This window comes from Hibiscus syriacus, unplaced genomic scaffold, assembly GCF_006381635.1.
Source record: "Hibiscus syriacus cultivar Baekdansim isolate YM2019G1 unplaced genomic scaffold, ASM638163v2 tig00005856_pilon, whole genome shotgun sequence".
NCBI lineage: Eukaryota > Viridiplantae > Streptophyta > Magnoliopsida > Malvales > Malvaceae > Hibiscus > Hibiscus syriacus.
The window spans coordinates 344,710-364,607 of record NW_024062067.1 but is presented as its reverse complement, the minus strand read 5'-3'; the positions used below and the strand labels follow the sequence as shown (position 1 = coordinate 364,607).

Below are 19,898 nucleotides of genomic sequence, written 5' to 3'. Positions count from 1 at the left end.
ATTTAAAAATATCAGAAAACAGACATCTAGTTGTTTTAAGACTGGCTCATTCTTTGATATTAAAAAAATAAATAAATACTATTATGAATTTTTTTATAAAATTAATCAAATAATAAATATTAATATGATTAAAATAATAATAATAATTACTAATAACAATAAAATTGCAATGTAATAAAAACAATTAAAATTATATTATCAAAATATAAAGTATTGAAAATAAAAGATCAAATTCGAAATATTAGGAAATCCATATCCTAATAGTTTAATTTAAGCTTAATTACTTATTCAGGGCTAAAATAAAATTTATAAAATTATGAGGGACTAAATGCGATATTTATCCTAAATATATTAATCAGGATTAAAATATAAAATATTAAAACTTAAAACTATAATTCTAAGTAATAATGTAATATGGACATTAATAATAATTCTAAATATATATATAAACATATCTAATCAGTGACGAAAATATAAATAAAATTAAATTAAAATACCAAATTAAAAGACATATAAATTGGTTTTAGTGGCTAAAATGGAAGTTTATAAACTTCTGGTGACTATGCGTATGGTTTAACCATACATGAATTTACACAAATACCCCTCCACCAAAACGACGTCGTTTGGTGGAGGGTATTTGAACCCAAACGACCGGCCCTTCGGGCCAGTCTCTCATTTTCTTCTTTCTCTCTTCTCTCTCTAACTGAGAGAGAAGTTTTAATTCTCTCGCCTCTCTCTAAAACAGAGAGAGAGACCACCGGCCGGCAGTCGTGCTCCGGCGTCGGTCACCACCACCGGCCACCACCCATGGTGGCCGGAAAACTAAAAATATACTCAAAATGAAGCTCTGAACCTCCCTTGGCCGAATCCGACCTCTTTTACCCTTAAACATTCCCGAAATTACCTAGATCTATAGAAATTCCCATGGTATTTCGGTTTCTTTGGCGGTGTGCGTGGAGATTCTGACGACGGCGGAGCTTCCTCGGTGGTAAGTCTTCTCGTCTTCTTCTCTTACGTAGTTGTCTGGGATCGTTGGTGTAGTTCTTGCTCTCGTTTCTGTTTTTCTCCCTTCTCCATTGTGTTTGTTTGCAGGGAAACAGTGGCTTTTATAGGCCTCGTCGGAGCTTGTCTCGGACCGGTCACAAGAGCGAATTTCGGTGAGTCACCAAACTATGTGGTGACTCACCCCTAGAGCAGCAACGTGGGTGGCCATCTGGGTCTTCTGGAGCCTTTGGTAAGGTGGTTTCAAGGCAGCAAGGCGTCGGCAGCTGCTGGTTGGGTCACCTGGCATTGAAGGTGTCGACTGGCTGACAAACGGCGGCCATGTGGCCCTAGGGTATCATAACCCTAGGGTTTCTGCTAGGACCATCTGAACCGTTGGATCAATGCTAGATCCAACGGTGGAGAAGCAAAGCGGCGGCGGCACTAGGACAGAAAACCCTAGTTGGGTTTTAGGGTTTCTGATGGGTTTGGGCCAGTTAGGGTCATCTGGATCCATTTGTAATTAGGCTCCGGTTTATGTAATTTGGGCCTGTAATATAATAAAATTAATAATAATAAATAATAATAATAATAAATAATAATAATAAAAAACCAAATGTAAAAAAAAAAAACTAGTGTCTTCAATATGTATGTATATAAAAACATACAAAAAAAATATAAGTAAATGTGAGAGAGATATGTTGAGATTTAGTTATTTTTAAGATTTTTATTGATGATTTGATTTTATAACTCTTATTTTTTTTAAAAAAAAAGAAACAACTATTCTTATAAAAAATGAAAATATTTAAAATTACAACTATTATCGTCAATTAAATACATAATTTAAATTTTTTTCTTTAACATTGAAATTAGTCAATTTAGATCATATAAAGACCACACATGACAAAGGTTAAAAATCCAACCAAAAGAATCCAACACACAAAAAAATACATGAACAAATCAGATTGCATAGGTAAATGAACCACAAAAAGGGATTAAGCTATTGAAAAACCATTGAGAATCGCAAATCAAAGCTAAACCTTGTGAGAAACCATCCACAAACACAAAATCGTGTATCCAAATTCAATCAAAGGGTTCATAGCAAGGAAGATCAGCAAGGAGTATGTAATAAACATAATCTTAATCAATCGTGGTGTCGTCAAATCTAATCTTGAGAAAATATAAAACAATAAAACAACAACAATAACAAAACCATATTCCCATATGTAATGGGGTAAGGGGGAGGTAGGGTAGTAGGCTACCCCCAACGCCAGGTTGAGAGCAGCTTCCGTGGAAGACCTCTGGCAGTCAAAAAATTAAAAATAAAGATAAAATGCAATGCATGTATAAATAAATAAATAAATGAATAAATAAATAAATAAATACATAGTTGGACACTCTTCATATGCAGTCTTCGTATGCGCGTCTGTAATGAGAATTAATCCCTGAAAATAAATCTCTGCGTAAAAATATCTGCATATAGTCAGAAACGTAAAACCCGACTAAATTTAAAAAGAGGAAACATGAAGAACAGGATACACAGAAGTCAACGATAGCAAGCTACGAGAAAAGAATTAAGTCAAAAGGGTTAAAACCTAAATTAAGGCAACACTACTCCGTTACCCTAGTTCTAAGCCTTCATAAATTCCAATGAAAAAAACATATAAAAAGTAGAGATCATGTAAATTACTACAAAGACATTAAAAAAAGATAGAGATGATACACCCTATGGATGTGGCCCACACTACTCGGCTACCCTGGTCTTAAGTCTCCATATTTTCCTATCAGAGGTCATGTCCTCGGTAAGGGCTAAATCCTTCAAATCAGATATCAAGCAGTCTTCCCACTTTCGCCTTGGTCGTCCTCTCTTTCTGGCAACGTCGACTATAATCGACTCTACCCTCCTGACCGTATCCGACGGTTGTCACCTAAGGACATGCCCAAACCACCGTAGTCTTCCCTCCCTCAATTTTTCGGATACAGGCACAACCCCCAAGGACTTCTTAATAGCAGAGTTTGGTGTCATGTCCCACAGAGTCCTACCACATACCCATCGAAGCATTCTCATTTCTACGGCCTCCATCTTCCTTACGTGATCCTTCTTGATTGCCCAACATTCTGATCTATACAGCATCGCTGGTCTTATTGCCATTCTATAAAAATTTTCCTTAAGTTTTAGAGGCGCCTTCTTGTCACATAAATCTCCAGTTGCAGCCCTCCACTTTAGCCATCCCGCCTTTATACGGTGTGTAACATCATCATCCACACCCCCATCTTTATGTCTTATAGACCCTAGGTACTTGAAATAATCCTTTGAGGGGAGAACGTTTCCTTCTATGCATACTTCTACATCTTCATCGTTTTGGTTCCCACTGAAGTTTGAACATAAATACTCTATCTTTTCAATATTGATCCTTAGACCTTTTTCTTCCAGAGCAGTCTTCCAGGTAGCAAGTCTATTATTCAGCTCAATTTTTGTTTCAGCAACTAGGACAATGTCGTCAGCGAAAAGCATACACCATGGAAAACTGTCAGGTGTCGCACAATAGATGTCGTCCATAATCAAGGCGAAGATGTAAGGGCTAGCCGACCCCTGGTGGAGTCCGATTTCCACCAGGAATGCCTCGGTGTTACCAACTGTAGTCCTGGCGTATGAAGTAGATCTACAGTACATATCACGAATCACCCGGATATAAGCAGTTGAGATCCGTCTCATTGCCAAGGTCTTCCATATAGTATCGCGGGGAACGCTATCATACGCCTTCTCAAGGTCAATGAATGGCATGTGAAGATCAATATTTTTTTCCTTATATTTCTCCATAAGTCGTCGAAGTAGATGAACCGCCTCCATAGTAGACATGTATGGCATAGAGCCAAATTGGTTTTTCGAAACCCTAGTAACTTGTCTCAACCTAGCCTCTATCACCATTTCCCAAAGCTTCATAGTATGGCTTAGTAGTTTAATACCTTTATAGTTGCCACAACGTTGGGGATCTCTTTTATTCTTATAGATTGGTATCACCGTAGACTCTCTCCACTCCTTTGGCATCTTGACAGTCTCTAAAATAATATTAAAGATATTGGTCAACCACTTAACTCCCTCTCCTCCTAGGGCCAACCAAACAATTATTGGAATTTGATCTGGACCGACAGCTTTGTCCCTCCCCATCTTTCTAAGAGCCATTTTGATTTCCTTAAACCCAATCATACTTGTAGGGCAGTCATTGGCTGTAGTATGATGGCCAGCTGACCCATTAACGGTACTATTTCTACAGGGAGATGCACCGTCATTAAATAAGCCAAAGATATAACTACCCCAAACACTCTTAATATCATGATCTTTCACTAAAAGAACTTCATTATTATCCTTAATAAATCTAATGCTACCTAGATCCTTTTTGCTATTCTCCCTGGATTTTACTAGCCTGAAGATGTCATTTATTCCTTCCTTAGTGTCTAATCTCTTGTACATTTCCTCGTATGCCTTATCCTTTGCTTTAGCCACCATTTTCTTTACTTCCCGTTTTGCCTCCTTGTATCTTTGTTGAGATCTCGATCTTTCTTCGTCACTATTGCATTGTAGATACTCCTTGAAGTAAGTTTGCTTTGTCTTCACCTTAGTTTGGACTTCGTCGTTCCACCACCACGATTCTTTATGCTCCTTGACCTTCCCTGTCGACAACCCAAGGGTGTTTTTGCCCACCTCTCTGATGGAATTTGCCACATTTTTCCATAACATATCTGCATTATTTGAGTTTGGAGTTCCAAAACTTGTATTAGACAAAACCTTACTCCTAAAGTCACCAGCTGTCACTCCATGTAAGTTCTTCCAAAAGATCCTAGGTTTACCAATTTTAGCCCTCCTATGAGCGCTCCGCCCGTGGCGTACGTGGAACACCAAAACCAACAATCTGTGTTGTGATGCATATGCCTCTTCAGGGAACACCTTACAGTCAATGTAAGCCCATCGATCCCGATTTCGAACCAGGATGTAGTCGATTTGGGTACAATTTCCCCCCGCTATGGAACGTAATCAAGTTCACATCTCTCTTATTAAAGAATGAGTTAGTGACCACCATATCATGTGCAGTAGCAAAATCAAGCAACGTATGCCCCTCCTCGTTCCTACTACCAAAACCGAAACCCCCATGAACACCGTCATACCCGTCGGTTGCACTACCTATATGACCATTGAAGTCTCCCCCTATGAAAACTCTTTGGTCCTCCAGAATGCTCCTAAGTACATCATCTAACTGATCCCAGAAGCAACGTTTTCCCCCCTCCCCTAGGCCAACGTGTGGGGCATACACTGAAAGGATATTTACCACTTTCGCTTCTATAATAACCTTAATCATCTTGATCCTATCTTTGTATCTACAAACTTCAACTACATTTTCCTTGAGCTTAGAGGATACCAAGTACCCACTCCATTTCTAGCGTTATCTATGCCTGAATACCACAACTTGTACCCATTACACTCTCTGGCACGAGCCCCTTTCCACCTAGTCTCCTGAATACATGCAAAATCTAATTTCCTATTACTAAGTACGTCGGTCAGCTCCAGCAGCCTAGCATTTAATGTGCCTACATTTAACGAACAAACTCTAAGTCTAGTTTCCTTGACACCACTCTGTCGAGGCCTCCCCCTAAACGCCCTATGAGATCTAAAAGAAGGACATGACCTCAAGTAATCATCTATAGTCGAAGTTATGAGGAACTATGAAAAAGGAATCCAAAGAAGACAGAAGATGCACCAAATAAAACACTAGAAATATAAGATACTAGGAGTCTAGGACAATGAAAAAAAACAGATCCAGTAAATCCTACTCAAAAGAAAAGTACAAAAATATAGATCCAGTAGATCATACTCAAAGCAAAACTGCTTTTCAAGTAAATAACAAATTCTATGGAAGTTTAATTTTTTCAAGGTTCCACTTCCTTACCTCCAAGAAGAGGTGAAATCTTCGAATTTTCAAAAAACGAATCAATGGATCTCACCTAATTTAACGACTAACGATATAAAAAGATGAGAAAAAGGGGGAAATCGAAATGGAGAACGGAATGCAAAGAGATCTGTTTCTGGTTTATTAATAAGTTTATTTAATGATTAGTAATACTGAGGAAAAATTTACAGCCTTACAGGGAGATGCAAATCGAGTGTAAATCTGGGGAAAATTTGGCACATCAGATTTAGATTTAATTTTCAAACAACGCAAGCATAAAATACATCTACAGATTACTATTACAAAATAATAAAACCTAAATAATAAGTAATATGATGTAAAGTAATAAACATAAAAAGCAACAAACTCAATTTTAAAGACTCAACTGTGTGATTCAGGAGAATATGAAGTATAATCCTGCTCGTTCAAAATTCAACACAGGAAAAAAATGAGAGAACTTTCAGATCTATAAGAGAAAATAACAAAAGAAAACAAAACTACTAGTGAAGTACAAAAAATGAAGATTCAAGATCTGCGATCAGATCTGAAACAGGAAAGAATAATAATGAAGAGAAAATTACTTAAAAGCCAGAAACAAATCATATAAAGAGCAGAGCATAAAAGCGAAAAAAGAAACGAAAATTCAACGACTTAACCGTCTAGAAGAATGTACTACAAAAACATAATTGTTCTTATTAGAAAACTAAAAAAGAAAAAAATATAATTATCTATTGACAATCAATATCAAAACCGATGTCGCCACCTTCTAAACAAAATCAAAGAATAAAAAATTAATTTGATCTTTAAAAATCAATAGACTTCAAAGAAAAAAAAAGGACAAAGTAACTGTGAAGAGAGTGGCTTTGGAGAAAAAATACCTCCTAAAATTATATAATTTCATATCCCCTAAATTTTTAATATAACAAATTAAAAAATTATAATCTCTAGTGTAAAATCTTATACATCGATAAAAAAATAATCAAGTGGGCACCATGATAAATGAATTATTATTTTTTGAGGATTTATGTCCGAGTATTATATATAATAGAATTATAAACTTTCCATGTTAAAAGATTAAAAAGTTATGTTTTAACATATAGCTTATATTTATATAAAAAAATCTTAATACATCCCTATTAAACGTTACGTTAGAGAGTCAAAGTATTGGTCGTACAGTAGTTTTGACGAAATGAACACCAATCCTGCTCCAACGTACTAGGAAAAGGATTTGGTGTCACCCCCCTCACATGTCACGTGTCTCCATGTTTTATTTATTTATTTATTTTGATAATAACCTATTTTATTTTTTTAATGCCATACAAATTCTAAATTTACTGAATTTAACATTCATCTAGGGATGGCAAACGGGTGTGTTGGATGCGGATATCCCCTCTCCTATCTTCATACTCACCTAATATTTTTAAATCTACAACTCTCGCACCACCCATGATAGATAAATTTTTCAAATCCATACTAGCCCACACGGGTACATTCGCAAATCTATCCCACCACCCACCACCTAACTGAAGATGTACCTGACTAGACCCGACTGACTGTAATCTTATGTTATACATAAGTAACAAACATAAAACAAACACGTCCATTAAGAAGCATAATATTAGTCTCTAAAATTATACCTAATATTTGATTAAATTATAAGTTATATCTTATACAATATTAAGATTTATAAATTAGTCTCTAAAATTATACATAAATTCATAATGATCCAAATTTAATGGGTATTGAGTGGGCAGACAGATGCGGGGTGGGTGGATGTAGGGCGGGTAAGGTCTCAAACCCATCCCCGTCCACTACCTGCGACGGGTACCACTTTCTAAATCCACACCCGCCCAATAACCATTAAAGTTATACCCATCGCCACCCAAATTGAAACGAATACGGTACGAAATCTACGAAATTATACACGTTTGCCATCCTTACATTCATCCACTTCTCTCTACTTTTATAAAAAAAAAAAAAAATTGAATTATCACTAACTAATGAATGTAAATATTAGTTGTACTATTATTATAATATATACAATTAATTCATATAGTTACTCAATTTAATAACTATTTCTTTAATTTCATAAGACAAATTTATCATGATTTTGGATTAATAATGTTAGAAACTGTTGGTTGAACCCATCACATCAAATCAAACCTAACGGGAGAACAGTAAAAAATAAATAAATAAAAAGTGGATCACGTGCATGAGCTTCGTACCAAGTGGACCCCATGATGACAAAAATCCCCAAGCAGGATCCACCCACGTATCCGACTAGGGTCAAATCCAAGACCACCACGCAAAATCTCACCCAACGGGTCGTGGTCATCCCTCATTGGTTCAACAACACCCAACCGCCTTAAAAAACCTAAGCTCCTTCCGCTCTGACCACCACCTCCTCCATCGGACGCCACGTGGTACGTCCACTCTCCCAAATCCGGCCACGTCGTCCGAGGTAAACCGGTGCTACGTTACACAATTACGTAGAGCGGTTTAACCAAAATCCCAACCCTTTCCTGTGCGTGTTTATATATATGTGTGCATGTTAATTTGGGTGGATATACAATTGATATCAGTGTTTCAAACGAAGGACAAAGGATCTGTGAAAAATGGAAGGACAGCTTCGTAGAACGTCTTCCATCGAGTGCGAGCCCAGGACTTTGAGTATTGATCAAATCCAATGTGCTAGAGTACGTCTTTATACCTTTCCCCCATTATATTCTGATTGGATTGAGTTTTTAAACAGGAGGCTGCCATGTATGTGGTGAGTACTAGAACCATCGAAGAAGCCATGTCTATTTTCACTCAGGTAATAATTCTCATCTCTATTGATTAGGGTTAAATTAGATTTTATCATTTTAGAAAACACAAGTATTTTTATTTATTAAGGTTTTATGAGTATATAATATTTTAAATATGATATTTTTTTATTAAACTAAATGATTATAAAACAATACTTGTTTTAAATATTTTTCCGTCATTTGACAATAAATACTGAATTAATTTTGTTGTAGTTGCTTGATTTCAAACTCGAAATTTCTAAAAATAACAATAATTCATTTAATTATTGAGATAATTTAATTTATTTTTAAATATGATGAAGACTACGAATAGGGTATGAATATATATAGATCATCAGTTGAAAGCTCTACCAGAAAAGCTGTATATATAGGTACAACAACGTGATGCAAGTATATTTCGGTTACCCAAAACATGATATATTAAACAGTAATACAAATAATATGAATATAATATAAAATTAATAAAATATAAGATATTAGGAGGCGCTAAACAAAATATGATCACACAAATAATCTAATCAAATAAAATTAGTTAGTGAACGAATGCATTTACTATTTAGTGTCATTTAAATTTAAATATAGAAAGGTTGATTATCCTCTTGACATTAATGGTGTGTTTGGTTGGGAGAATGTGAGATTCCCATAGGAATGAAATCCACATTCTCCCGTTTGGTTGGTCGGAAATGTCATTCCCGGTAATCTTACATTACCAATATTGAATTTTTTGGGTATATTACCGGGAATGTCATTACCTCTCTTTCCTTAGGTATTGTTGGATTATCCGCGTTTTGGACTAAAATACCCTTAAATTTTTTTCTTTCAAAAATATTATTATTCTGTCATTGAATAATAAAAATTTTAGGAAAGTTAAATTACAAATTTATCCTTAAATTATTTTAGATTTACAAAAAAAAATTATAATTAAAATTTTATATAAAGATCAGGGGTTAAAATAAAATTTTACCATTTCATTAAACCTTTTTATATTTTTCAATTTTGTAAAAAAAATTATATAAATTTTATGAATTTAATTTTTTTAAAGAAAATATATAAATATTTTCCAACTTGTTAAAAAAAATATATAATAAGGACAATTTAGTCAAATATACATTACAATAATATTTTATTCCTTTAACCAAACACGGTAATCTTACATTCCTGCTAAACCAACCAAACACAAAATACAACATTCCCAGTAATCCTATTCCCTGTTAATATTTTATTCTCATTGGTAATTTTATATTCCGTGAACCAAACACACCCTAAGAGTAGGAAGGTGCACGAGTAATTTAGTATTATATAAAAACCAAATATAGTTTATTTAAATTTTTTATATATTGATTATTATAAATACTCGAATGAAATACAAATTATTTATATTCATGTATAAATTTTATTTTTGGTGAATTCAATAAAGCTCTTCATATATGAGCAATAATTATGATAGTTTCAATAGAAATGAAGTTTCTATTTTGGTGCATGAAGAGTTTTACACTAATTTAACCTTGGTATTATTTTCTATTTTTCAAAATAAAAAATTGTAAAAGCAACAAGTCAGTTTTTTAATTAGGAAAAAGTTGTTTTAAATTGTTATTTCCTTTTGTGGACCAGGTTGCTTGATTTTATGTTATAGGTGAAAAAAATTACTGTAATTGTTTGTATTATGAAGAATGGATGTATGACCATCAGTGCATTAATAGATTGGTATTGGGATGATGATGGTGATGACCAGGGATTAGAGCCAGTAGTATGCGCTGCAGGAGATAACATGGATACCACCATGGATCTCAATGGATTAGAGTACTTCCAAGGCCTACAGCTTCAAGGAATGCGCGACGTCGTTTCTGCTCCTTTCTAGATTAGCTTTTTGGTTTTTAGGTAAAATACACCACGACACTCGATTATTGTTGAGGTTACAAATAAGTCACTAAATTTCAATGATTCATTTGTAACGAATAGTTGAGTGTCCTTTGATAGAATTTACCCTTTTGTTTTTTTCTTCCTCCTGCCATAATAATACTTTTGTACAGAGGTTGGAATTCTGGTTTACAGTTTTTTTTTTTTTGTTGTTGTTGAAAAAGAGCGGGCTTCATTGAATGCCTCTTCTACCAACATAAAGATGGGTTCCTATAAGGGAAAATGAGTACCCAGAATCTATTAATCACAGAAAGTAACAATATCATTTTTTACATCGTTTATAAGGAAGGGCAATCCGAGTCAAAGAAGAAAGAATCATTTGAGTGCTCTTTTAGCCAAATTATGAGCCTTTCTATTCGCTTTCCTATGTACAAAAACAACTAAACAACATGCAAAAGAATAACAAAAACGATGAATAGTTTTCATATGAACGCCCAATGTAGATTCATCATCGTCGTCCTTATTTTGTTAACAATCATCGAGGAATCCAATTCAGACTACGTTTTGCCACTATTGAATTCTGGAGTCCAACTCAAAGACTACGTTCTGCCACTATTGAATTCTGGTTTACAATCAATCGTTATTTTTTTACCGGTGTACTCTCCCTCTAAAAGAAAAAGAAATACTATGCATGTGTGTGTGGCACGAATTGGTTGGACTATAATATAAAATATGACAGAGATCGTACATTTTGTTGAAAGAAGTAATCATACATAATAATAACAAAGCCATGTTTTATACAATCTCTTTGATGGCATCGGGAATGTACCCAAAACAGTTTCACAAGTCGCACGATCACGGGTAAAACCACCAACCAACCCTCCAAAATTGCTAAAGATCGGAAAAAAATTTACTTGGACCGCTAAAACCAGCTCCTTTGTTTGCAGTTTTAGTCTTTGTCCCTGCAAACAACACAAGTCACAATCACAGAGATCCCACAAGCTTCTAATGTTCTTCCAACTATATATCGATCATGAGGAAAGAAAATTGAATTCTGCATGGCTACAGTTAGTCCATGATTTGAGCAAATAATCTTATCATTGTCGAATCGAGAGGTATCATACCTTTCTTAGAATGAGGAGGATCATCATCCACGTCCATCTCATCACGATCACTATCTGAACTGGCATTTTGACTTTTTACAGTGTTTTCGGACCTTTGCAATATATCATTTAGATCCCACAACTGCATTGAATACATAAGTAAATTACAGTGCATCTTAATCAGATGTAATGAAGTCATCCACCAACTGCATTGAATAAACAAGTGCTAGGATTACAAGTCGGCGAATAACTTCCATACTGTTTATGATATGCCAACGAAAAGTTCTCCATGCAATCAATCGTTCATATTCCAGAGAATATAGCAGATAAATTTCTAGTTTTTATACAAGCAACCAAAGAGGGAGAGAAACACGCACCTTCAACATCTGATCATGTGTTATACTATCAAGAACTCTATCATGAGAAAAAGCTACAAACATAAAACAGGCAAGCATTTTCAGCAATCAGGGAGAAAGAGAAAAATTTGATTCCAGCAAGCAAAGCATAGAAAGAAACGACCAACTCTTTAAGAGAAAACAATACAAAGCTTAAACGACAGACCCAATATTGAATTAAGATCGTAGTTGGTTGTTCATCAGAACACCAATTCACACCACCATTTACACCATTACATAAAAGATGGTTAAAACAGCAAAGTAAAAGTCGCCTTTTTAAAACATGTCCAATGATCTTGTTAAATCTACCTAGAGGTAGAGAAGAGAACATGGTAAACAAAAACATTGATAAGAAAGGGGGAACGAAATGTACCAAGGCCCTCAACCGGATATTCTGAATGCTCTGCTATTGGTTCTCCTTAGGTAATATGCCTACTAGGCTGGGGAAATTCAAACAAATTTAAATCAATGTTAGAGAAGGCAGATCAAATCAAAATCTAAATAATTATCTCCTTCCATGCTCATGCCTTGCCTGATGAGTCCATTCTCAGTGCCTGCAATGAGTCTATCTTCATCAAGCTGACACAACAAATATTAAAATGTAAAATGATTATTGATTATTTCAAGCCAAATGGTGCTATAAGAATCTGTAAACCGGCTTACCTTCAACAAGGCCTCAACAGAATTTGGAGAAAGATCAACAAATCGATCACTAAACAACCAAATGTATTATTCAGAGAACAACATATGGTGACAACATCATAGAGAGATGTAGGGTGGAGGGAAGAGAAGAAAGAAATCCAAAATCATGGAGGATTCAGAGAAATAACAAGTGCTGTTTTGTAATGCACAATACCTGCAGTCCTTAAAAAATCCCCATGAATATAACAGCAAAGTTCCACTTTGTGATCCACAAATAACTTTCCCACCATTCTGACATTATAAAAGGTGTATTAAGATAAAGTTGGGACAAGGAAGGGAAAGCTAAATGATGAGAACTATATTCAAACACTCACAATAATGAGTTATTATAAGCAATGTCTTCCTTTATACTTTTAACAGAAAACACCATTACTCATGAATTAAAAGACATAATTTCTATTAGAAAGGAAAGAGTCTCTCATATCTTCAGAGGAAGCATAGTTGAGCAACCAAAATAATCCCAGAAATGAATTCCTCACAACCAATTTTGTTTCCTTCTATAAAATTTATTATCCAAAAGCCCTCGGATGAAAAAGGTTCATGCCATTTTTGCAATGAAATTGCCATAAAATCTATGCTGTGTATTCAACAACATACATGAGACCATAAGGAAATTATAAATATTGGCCAACAATTGCATGTTTTGTAAACAAAATGGAGCTATACATACACACTCACAGCTACAAATACATATACATATTGTGCCTTTACTCAAGCGCTTCTTTTGCACCTGAGCCGATATAAAGGTTCCAGCACCCAGGAGTGCAACTTGCACGCTTGACAACACCATCTAAATGGTAAGAGCAAAAGAAAAAGAAACTGGATCCCGCTGAATCCCACTTGAATATTTTCGAAGATGAACAAATGCCTCACATGCCCTAGGAATCTGATTCTCTATCTTTACAGGTCTGGATTCAAAAAAAATTACAGATGGGAAGTCTGTTTTTACTGTTGATACTTTATGTTCCAGATGATGAATAATTTCGGCTTGCATTTGGAGAGGTTGGCCCAACCATCCACCGCCTCTTACTATCATATGTGGGATGATAACTGAATATTTCAGACTATCTCATTGGTCTAACATAGGCCCAACCCCCACTCAACTGCCCACCTCTTTTTTATCCTTTTCCAATCTTTTTCTTTGTCTTCTTAAATGAAACTAAATTCAATTCATGTCTCCTTTAATCTAAATTAAACTACAGTCAGTAGGTTCAGTTATTATGCCATTTAATTAAGTTTAACTATGGTTAGATGAAAAATAAATAAATTTATATATGATTAAATGACTTACTTCAAAATAAAAATCTATCAATGAAATCACCAGCTAAATGGGTTCCCCTCCTCCCTCCCATGTCACTACGTTGGGATTTTTTATCTACAACCAATTTTGATGGAGGCTTTACATATTTAGTTATCCAAGAGGTTTAACCGACCTGATAATGAAAGGGTGATAGAAGAAATATAAAGTGAAGTAACATGGTTACAATGCAAATTTAGTAAAGATAGATTGGCTTTTAGAGAGGTTTGGCCAAAAGTACATTAGATGCAACCATAAAATATGATCATTGAACAATTAAATGAATGCACATACCTTCATAATTAGGGCTGTTCATTCGGTTAAAACGAACCGAACCGAACCAAATTAACCATAACCAAATTAACCGAACTTTTTTTTTCTTTAACCGTTAACCGAACCGAACTTTTTTTCGAAAATATTAACCGAACCGAATAAATTTCGGTTAATTCGGTTAATTTTCGAATTAACCGAATTTTTTTTAAAAATTTCTAATTTATATAAAAATTAAATGTTTTTAAATTCAAAAAAAGTTTATAATTAATTTAAATAATATATAATTATAAAATAAAAATATCAGATATATTTTTTAATTGATTAATATTAATTTAGGTTTAAAAGTTATTGGATTTTAAATTATTAATTGGGTTTTAAATGGTTTGGGCTTAGCCCATATGTTATATATAATATATTTAATATTTTTTAATTATAAAAAACAGTTTGCAATTAATTTAAATAATATATAATTATAAAATAAAAATTTTATATAATTTTTTTAATTAATTAATATTGATTTAGATTTAAAAGTTATTGTATCTTAAATTATTAATTGAGTTTTAAATGGTTTGGGTGAGCCCATATGTTATATATAATATATTTAATATTTAAAATTTAATTTCGGTTAATTAACCGAATTAACCGTTAACCGAATTATAAAAATTTTCTCAACCGTTAACCGACCGAACTAATTCGGTAACCGAACCGAATTAACCGAACTAATTCGGTTCAGTCGGTTAACCGAATTAGTTTGGTTATTTGAACACCCCTATTCATAATGACAACAGAAGTAAGCTTATCTTCATAAAATTCAGAGCGTGCTTGCACCAATGATCAATAGAGAAATGAACCTATAAAATTATTGTCCAAATCCATTCTGCAATCAGATGCATATACATTTTAGAAAGGTTCCAAGCAAAAGCTTACTTTATACGTTCGAAGATTGCAAACAGATAGAGTCCCATCTCCACTTAACAATGAAAATAAAGATACGTTAGGCATGGACAAAACCATTAGAAAGGACATTCATAGAGAGGAATGGCAGAGTAATCAAGAACAATGCAAAGAAGGAAAATGGAATAAATCAGATATACTGCAAAAGGAGAATAATGAAAGAAAGAATCATAGTCATTCCTATCCCTTTTTTTTAATTAAAATCTTCCCAATAAAACACTCATTTTTCTCTTAAACAAGCATCTTCTTGGGCTACAAATTATTTCAATTGGCATTTCTCTAGTATTTATCAATTCTAATTGGAAAGCAGCAGGAAACAAATTCTCTTGCAATTGCCAGTTGATCTAAATCAGAATAGTTTTTGAATGATCTCACTGAAGTTCAGAAATGGGAAATGTTTTAAGATGATTGCAAAGGCGTATACCTCGTTGTTAGCAATTTCATGGAATCAGGTACAAAATTCATATCTGAAATGTAGTCTTCATGATCTCTGTCGGGTATCCCATATCTGCAATGAAGGAGAGAAAATAGGCACATGTTTAACGTACCATTTGGACCACATAAAATCCTTAGAACCAAGTAATAGGGAACCTTAATACAGCCTTCATCATCTCCAGATGCAACAGTTGACTCTGTATGATTAATCAAACTATTTATGGCATTCCTGCACATCCAAATAAAATTGTATTTCAAACACCAGTTAAAAAAGCAAGAGACAATGTACACCAAATGAAAGTGAGAACAGACTCATGAGCATTCTCAAGACAAGCAATTATTGATCCGGTTTCAACATCCGCGGCTAGAATAGAGCAATCTTTAAAACCAGTCGCCACAGCTGAATCCACAAACACAATCAACCAGCATTAGAAAATAAATCCACCGAGAGAAATAATGATAACAAAAGAAAAGGCTTTACCTTGTCCACCATTGATAAACCGAACTGTTCTACAGGACTCAGCATGAGCTCGAAATTCCAAACATCTTAACAGCAAATATATTAAAGAGAGCTTTTAGAATTTGGCACTTCGCGCATGTCTTAACAGCAAATAAATTCAAGAAAGCCTTTAGGAATTCACCTCGAGAATAAATGGAAATTATTTCAAGAACAAAGATAGAATGTGTACCTTTTTAGCGAGGAATCATCTGCTCTATATTTGTATCTGTAAAAGAGAATCGAACTCAATTGATAATTTGTACATGAAATATTATATAAAATAGGGGAGAAACTGGAAAGAGAAATGAACAAATAAAAAAAAGGAGGGGGAGAGAGAGGAATACAGATGAAGGTTGCCGGTGATGAGAGAAACGGCGACGAGTTCTTTTGAAGGATGAAAATCGATGCCAAACGGGATTTCCCCTAAACCAGCCTCCATTACACCTCTGAACCGCTTCTTTTACTTGCACCTCCAATGGCAGCGCCATGGTTTAAGGTAGTACTCTTACACTTTTGTTTATATTAAAATATTAAAGGCAAAAGTTTAATGGTCCTTTCAAGGAAAAAAAAAAAACCAACGTGATCCCTTATCTTTTTTTCTATTTAATGTGACCCTCTAATTTTGATAAAAAGATTTAACGTGGATTTTAATTAATAATTTGTCTTTAACTGACCTTCCGTTTAATACTATTGTAAATTGAGTAAATTATATAATTTATCATTTAATTATTTTTTCTCTTTTATTTTAATCACTAAAATTTATTTAATCATAATAATTTATTTTTTTATTATTCAAAAAAATATATCCCAACCTCATCCCCTACCTCCAGCCCTCTCCCTCTACGATTCTCCAGCCCTCTCCTTCTACGATTCTCCAGCCCACCCCCACACAGCCTCCCTCCCTCACGTCTCCATTGAAGCGGCAAGACCATCGGAACCTTCTAGATGCATGCTCCGACTACAACATCATCTTCCTCGCCGAATCTCCTCTTATAGGACCTTCAGATTCGTCTCCGTAAGCTAAAAATCAAATCTCACTTTCACACTTAATAACTCCTCTTTTACACATGAGCCGACAAGCTGCCATAAAATTGTTCGATTAAAGTTCAAAGTTGACGGTCCTGGCAAGCTTACCACCGACAATGTTGTTGCTCGATTCGTAAGAAATTTCTTTCAAATTACGTATTTATCCTTTTATAACTTGTTTTAATTTTATTAATTGAAAATATTCAGTTGCGATTTATTCAGATATTCCAACGGTTTAATTGGAAATGATAAGTTTTCTTTCAGTCATGTTGGCCATGGAAAACAGGTCAACCAGGGGAGAGCTATTTACTTAATGGATTATGAGATTCTTAAGAGAAGATGGAAATAATTGGTAGTCTAAAGTGGATGCATTGAGAGCTATGATGCATGATCTTCAAGCTGCTGTGTCTTGCCGGTTCAATAGAGATGTGAGTGAGTGAGGTAGGCTGTGTGGGGATGGGGTGGGGAATCGTTGGTTTGGGGGGGGGGGGTGGAGGTAGGGGATAATGGTGGGATTAAATAAATTATAGTGAGTAAAATAGATGAGAGAAAATAGTTGAATGATAAAAGACATAATTTACCTAAATTATAATAGCATTAAACGAAAGATTGAGCTGCTTGATGTGTTACGTCAGTAAAATAACGACTCTGTCGATCAAAGACATAAAATATTGGTCAAATGATCACTTTAATTTTTTTTTTTTAAATTGGAGGGCCACAATAATTTTTTTAGAAAAGTTGAGAGTTCATTACTATTTTAATTTAAAAATTTTATTATTTATAAAATTTAAGAAAAAATTAATAAAACTATAAATTAAAAAATTATGTTATTTTCTTATAATTATCAAATTGATAGTTCATAATATAATTAAATAAAAGTTAATAGAGTCCTATTTCTAAATTAAAAACAGTATAAAAATTCAATATCATAAAATTAAAGTATAAGAATCAATCTTTTTATTAGTTTAAGGTGATTACAAATGGGCTAAAGATTTTTAATAATTCAACAATAAACGCTCAAATCTCTTATTGTAATTATTAATGTTCGTACTCAAAATCTCTAAAGATAATAATCATTATTTTAATCACCAAATTTTAAAATAATATAGAACACCTAACCTGTTTAATTTATTTTTTATTGAAATCAATTTTTTTATTGAGTTTGGTACGGTAGATATAAATATTCATTTAGATAAAAAATTTAAATTATCAACTTTAAATAGGGTTCATTATGATAGTCACCAAATCAGAAGTGCATGTTCATATTTGGTCGACTTAATTTTTTTCAATTCCATCACCAAAATTACAAAAGTTGATCATTTTGGTAATTCACTATTAAATATTGAATGAAATTATTGACGTAATAAATTTATTAAAATAGCAGTTGAATTAAGGCTAAACTGAATTTGTGGGCTAATAAGCACCTCAGTTTTGCTGGGAGACTGCAATTGATCCAAGTTGTCTTATTTAGCATGGCTAACTTTTGGTGTAGACAACTTATCCTGCCAAAAGGGGTTATTAGAACTAATGAGCAATTATGTTCTAGATTTTTTTTGGAAGGGGTCTGACTTGCCTGCAAAGGGTGCTCGTGTTTGCTGGTAAAAAATCTGTTTACCGAAGTCCGAGAGGGGGGGTCTGGGTGTACAAGATATTGGTGGCTTGGTTGCGGTCCTATGTAAATAGGAATGGTGACTTTTGGCAGTTGAATATTCCTACTAATATTGGCTGAAGCTTCAAGCGCCTTTTGAAAATTAGGCCTATGGTATTTCATCTCTTAGATGGCTCGGCTTGTGACCTTAATGCTAGACGCATTTGGGAAGATATGCGCATAAAGGCGCCCAAGGTCTCTTGGCAGCACTTGGTATGGTTTCCTGGGCGTATCCCTAAGCACAATGTCATCGTATGGATGGCCATGTTGGATAGGCTTCCTACACGGGTTAGGCTTCTAAATATGGGTATAAGTATTGATGATGATAAATGTTTACTGTGTGGCCTTGTGACTGAATCCAGAGAGCATTTGTTCTTCGATTGTAGCTTTGCTAAAGGTTTTTGGGCTACTGTCCTGGTGCTGTGTGGTTTGTCCCGAATGGTCAGTAGTTGGGATGGAGAAGTGGCTTGGGCGACCCATTGTTTCAAAGGTAAATCTCTCATAGTGAAAGTGTTCAAGCTTGCTTGGGCGGGTCACGTTTACTGCATTTGGAGGGAGAGGAACAACATGTTATTTAGGGGCAGTGCAAGATCGGTGGATGTTGTATTACAGGATATCAAGGATACTGTTCAGATTCGGATAATGGGGAAGCCAAACAATAGAGTTGATTCAAGAAATATTGCTCTCTGTACGAGTTGGGGTTTACCTTAAGCTGTGATTATTGGTTTATTGTTCCCTGTTACGTTAGTTGATTAGCTTTTGTTGGTTGCTATTGTAATTTGCTGTTTATTGTACGCTGTAATCTGTAGCAGGTCTCCTGTTTTCTTGGGTAATGAAATGGAATTATCCAAAAAAATAGCGGTTGAATGGTTAAATTGAATAAATTAAAAAATAAAAGGTTGAATTACAAAAACAAAAAAATTAATATTAAAAATAAAAAATTGAAGTTACATATGTATTTTGTAGTGATAGAGGAAT

At 34.2% G+C, this 19,898-nt stretch overlaps 1 protein-coding gene, 1 long non-coding RNA gene and 1 pseudogene across 2 annotated transcripts; 2 read left to right on the top strand and 1 right to left on the bottom strand.

Annotated features, from left to right (window-relative positions):
- The first annotated feature begins 8,541 nt into the window (after positions 1-8,541).
- LOC120199969 lies at positions 8,542-10,600 on the top strand. The gene is made up of 3 exons (XR_005523500.1): positions 8,542-8,620; positions 8,677-8,739; positions 10,464-10,600. It is a non-coding gene; the product is annotated as an uncharacterized LOC120199969 (long non-coding RNA).
- An 861-nt stretch (positions 10,601-11,461) lies between these two features.
- On the bottom strand, positions 11,462-16,705 carry LOC120199945 (annotated as a pseudogene).
- Positions 16,706-19,031: 2,326 nt separating this feature from the next.
- Positions 19,032-19,631, top strand: LOC120199955. The gene has a single exon (XM_039200914.1). It carries the CDS (start codon positions 19,032-19,034, stop codon positions 19,629-19,631), a length of 600 nt encoding a protein of 199 aa, XP_039056845.1.
- Positions 19,632-19,898: the final 267 nt, after the last annotated feature.

What these genes read in the sequence shown, in the direction of transcription:
- LOC120199955 (XM_039200914.1), top strand. Translation starts at nt 19,032, where the DNA reads ATGGTATTTCATCTCTTAGATGGCTCGGCTTGTGACCTTAATGCTAGA.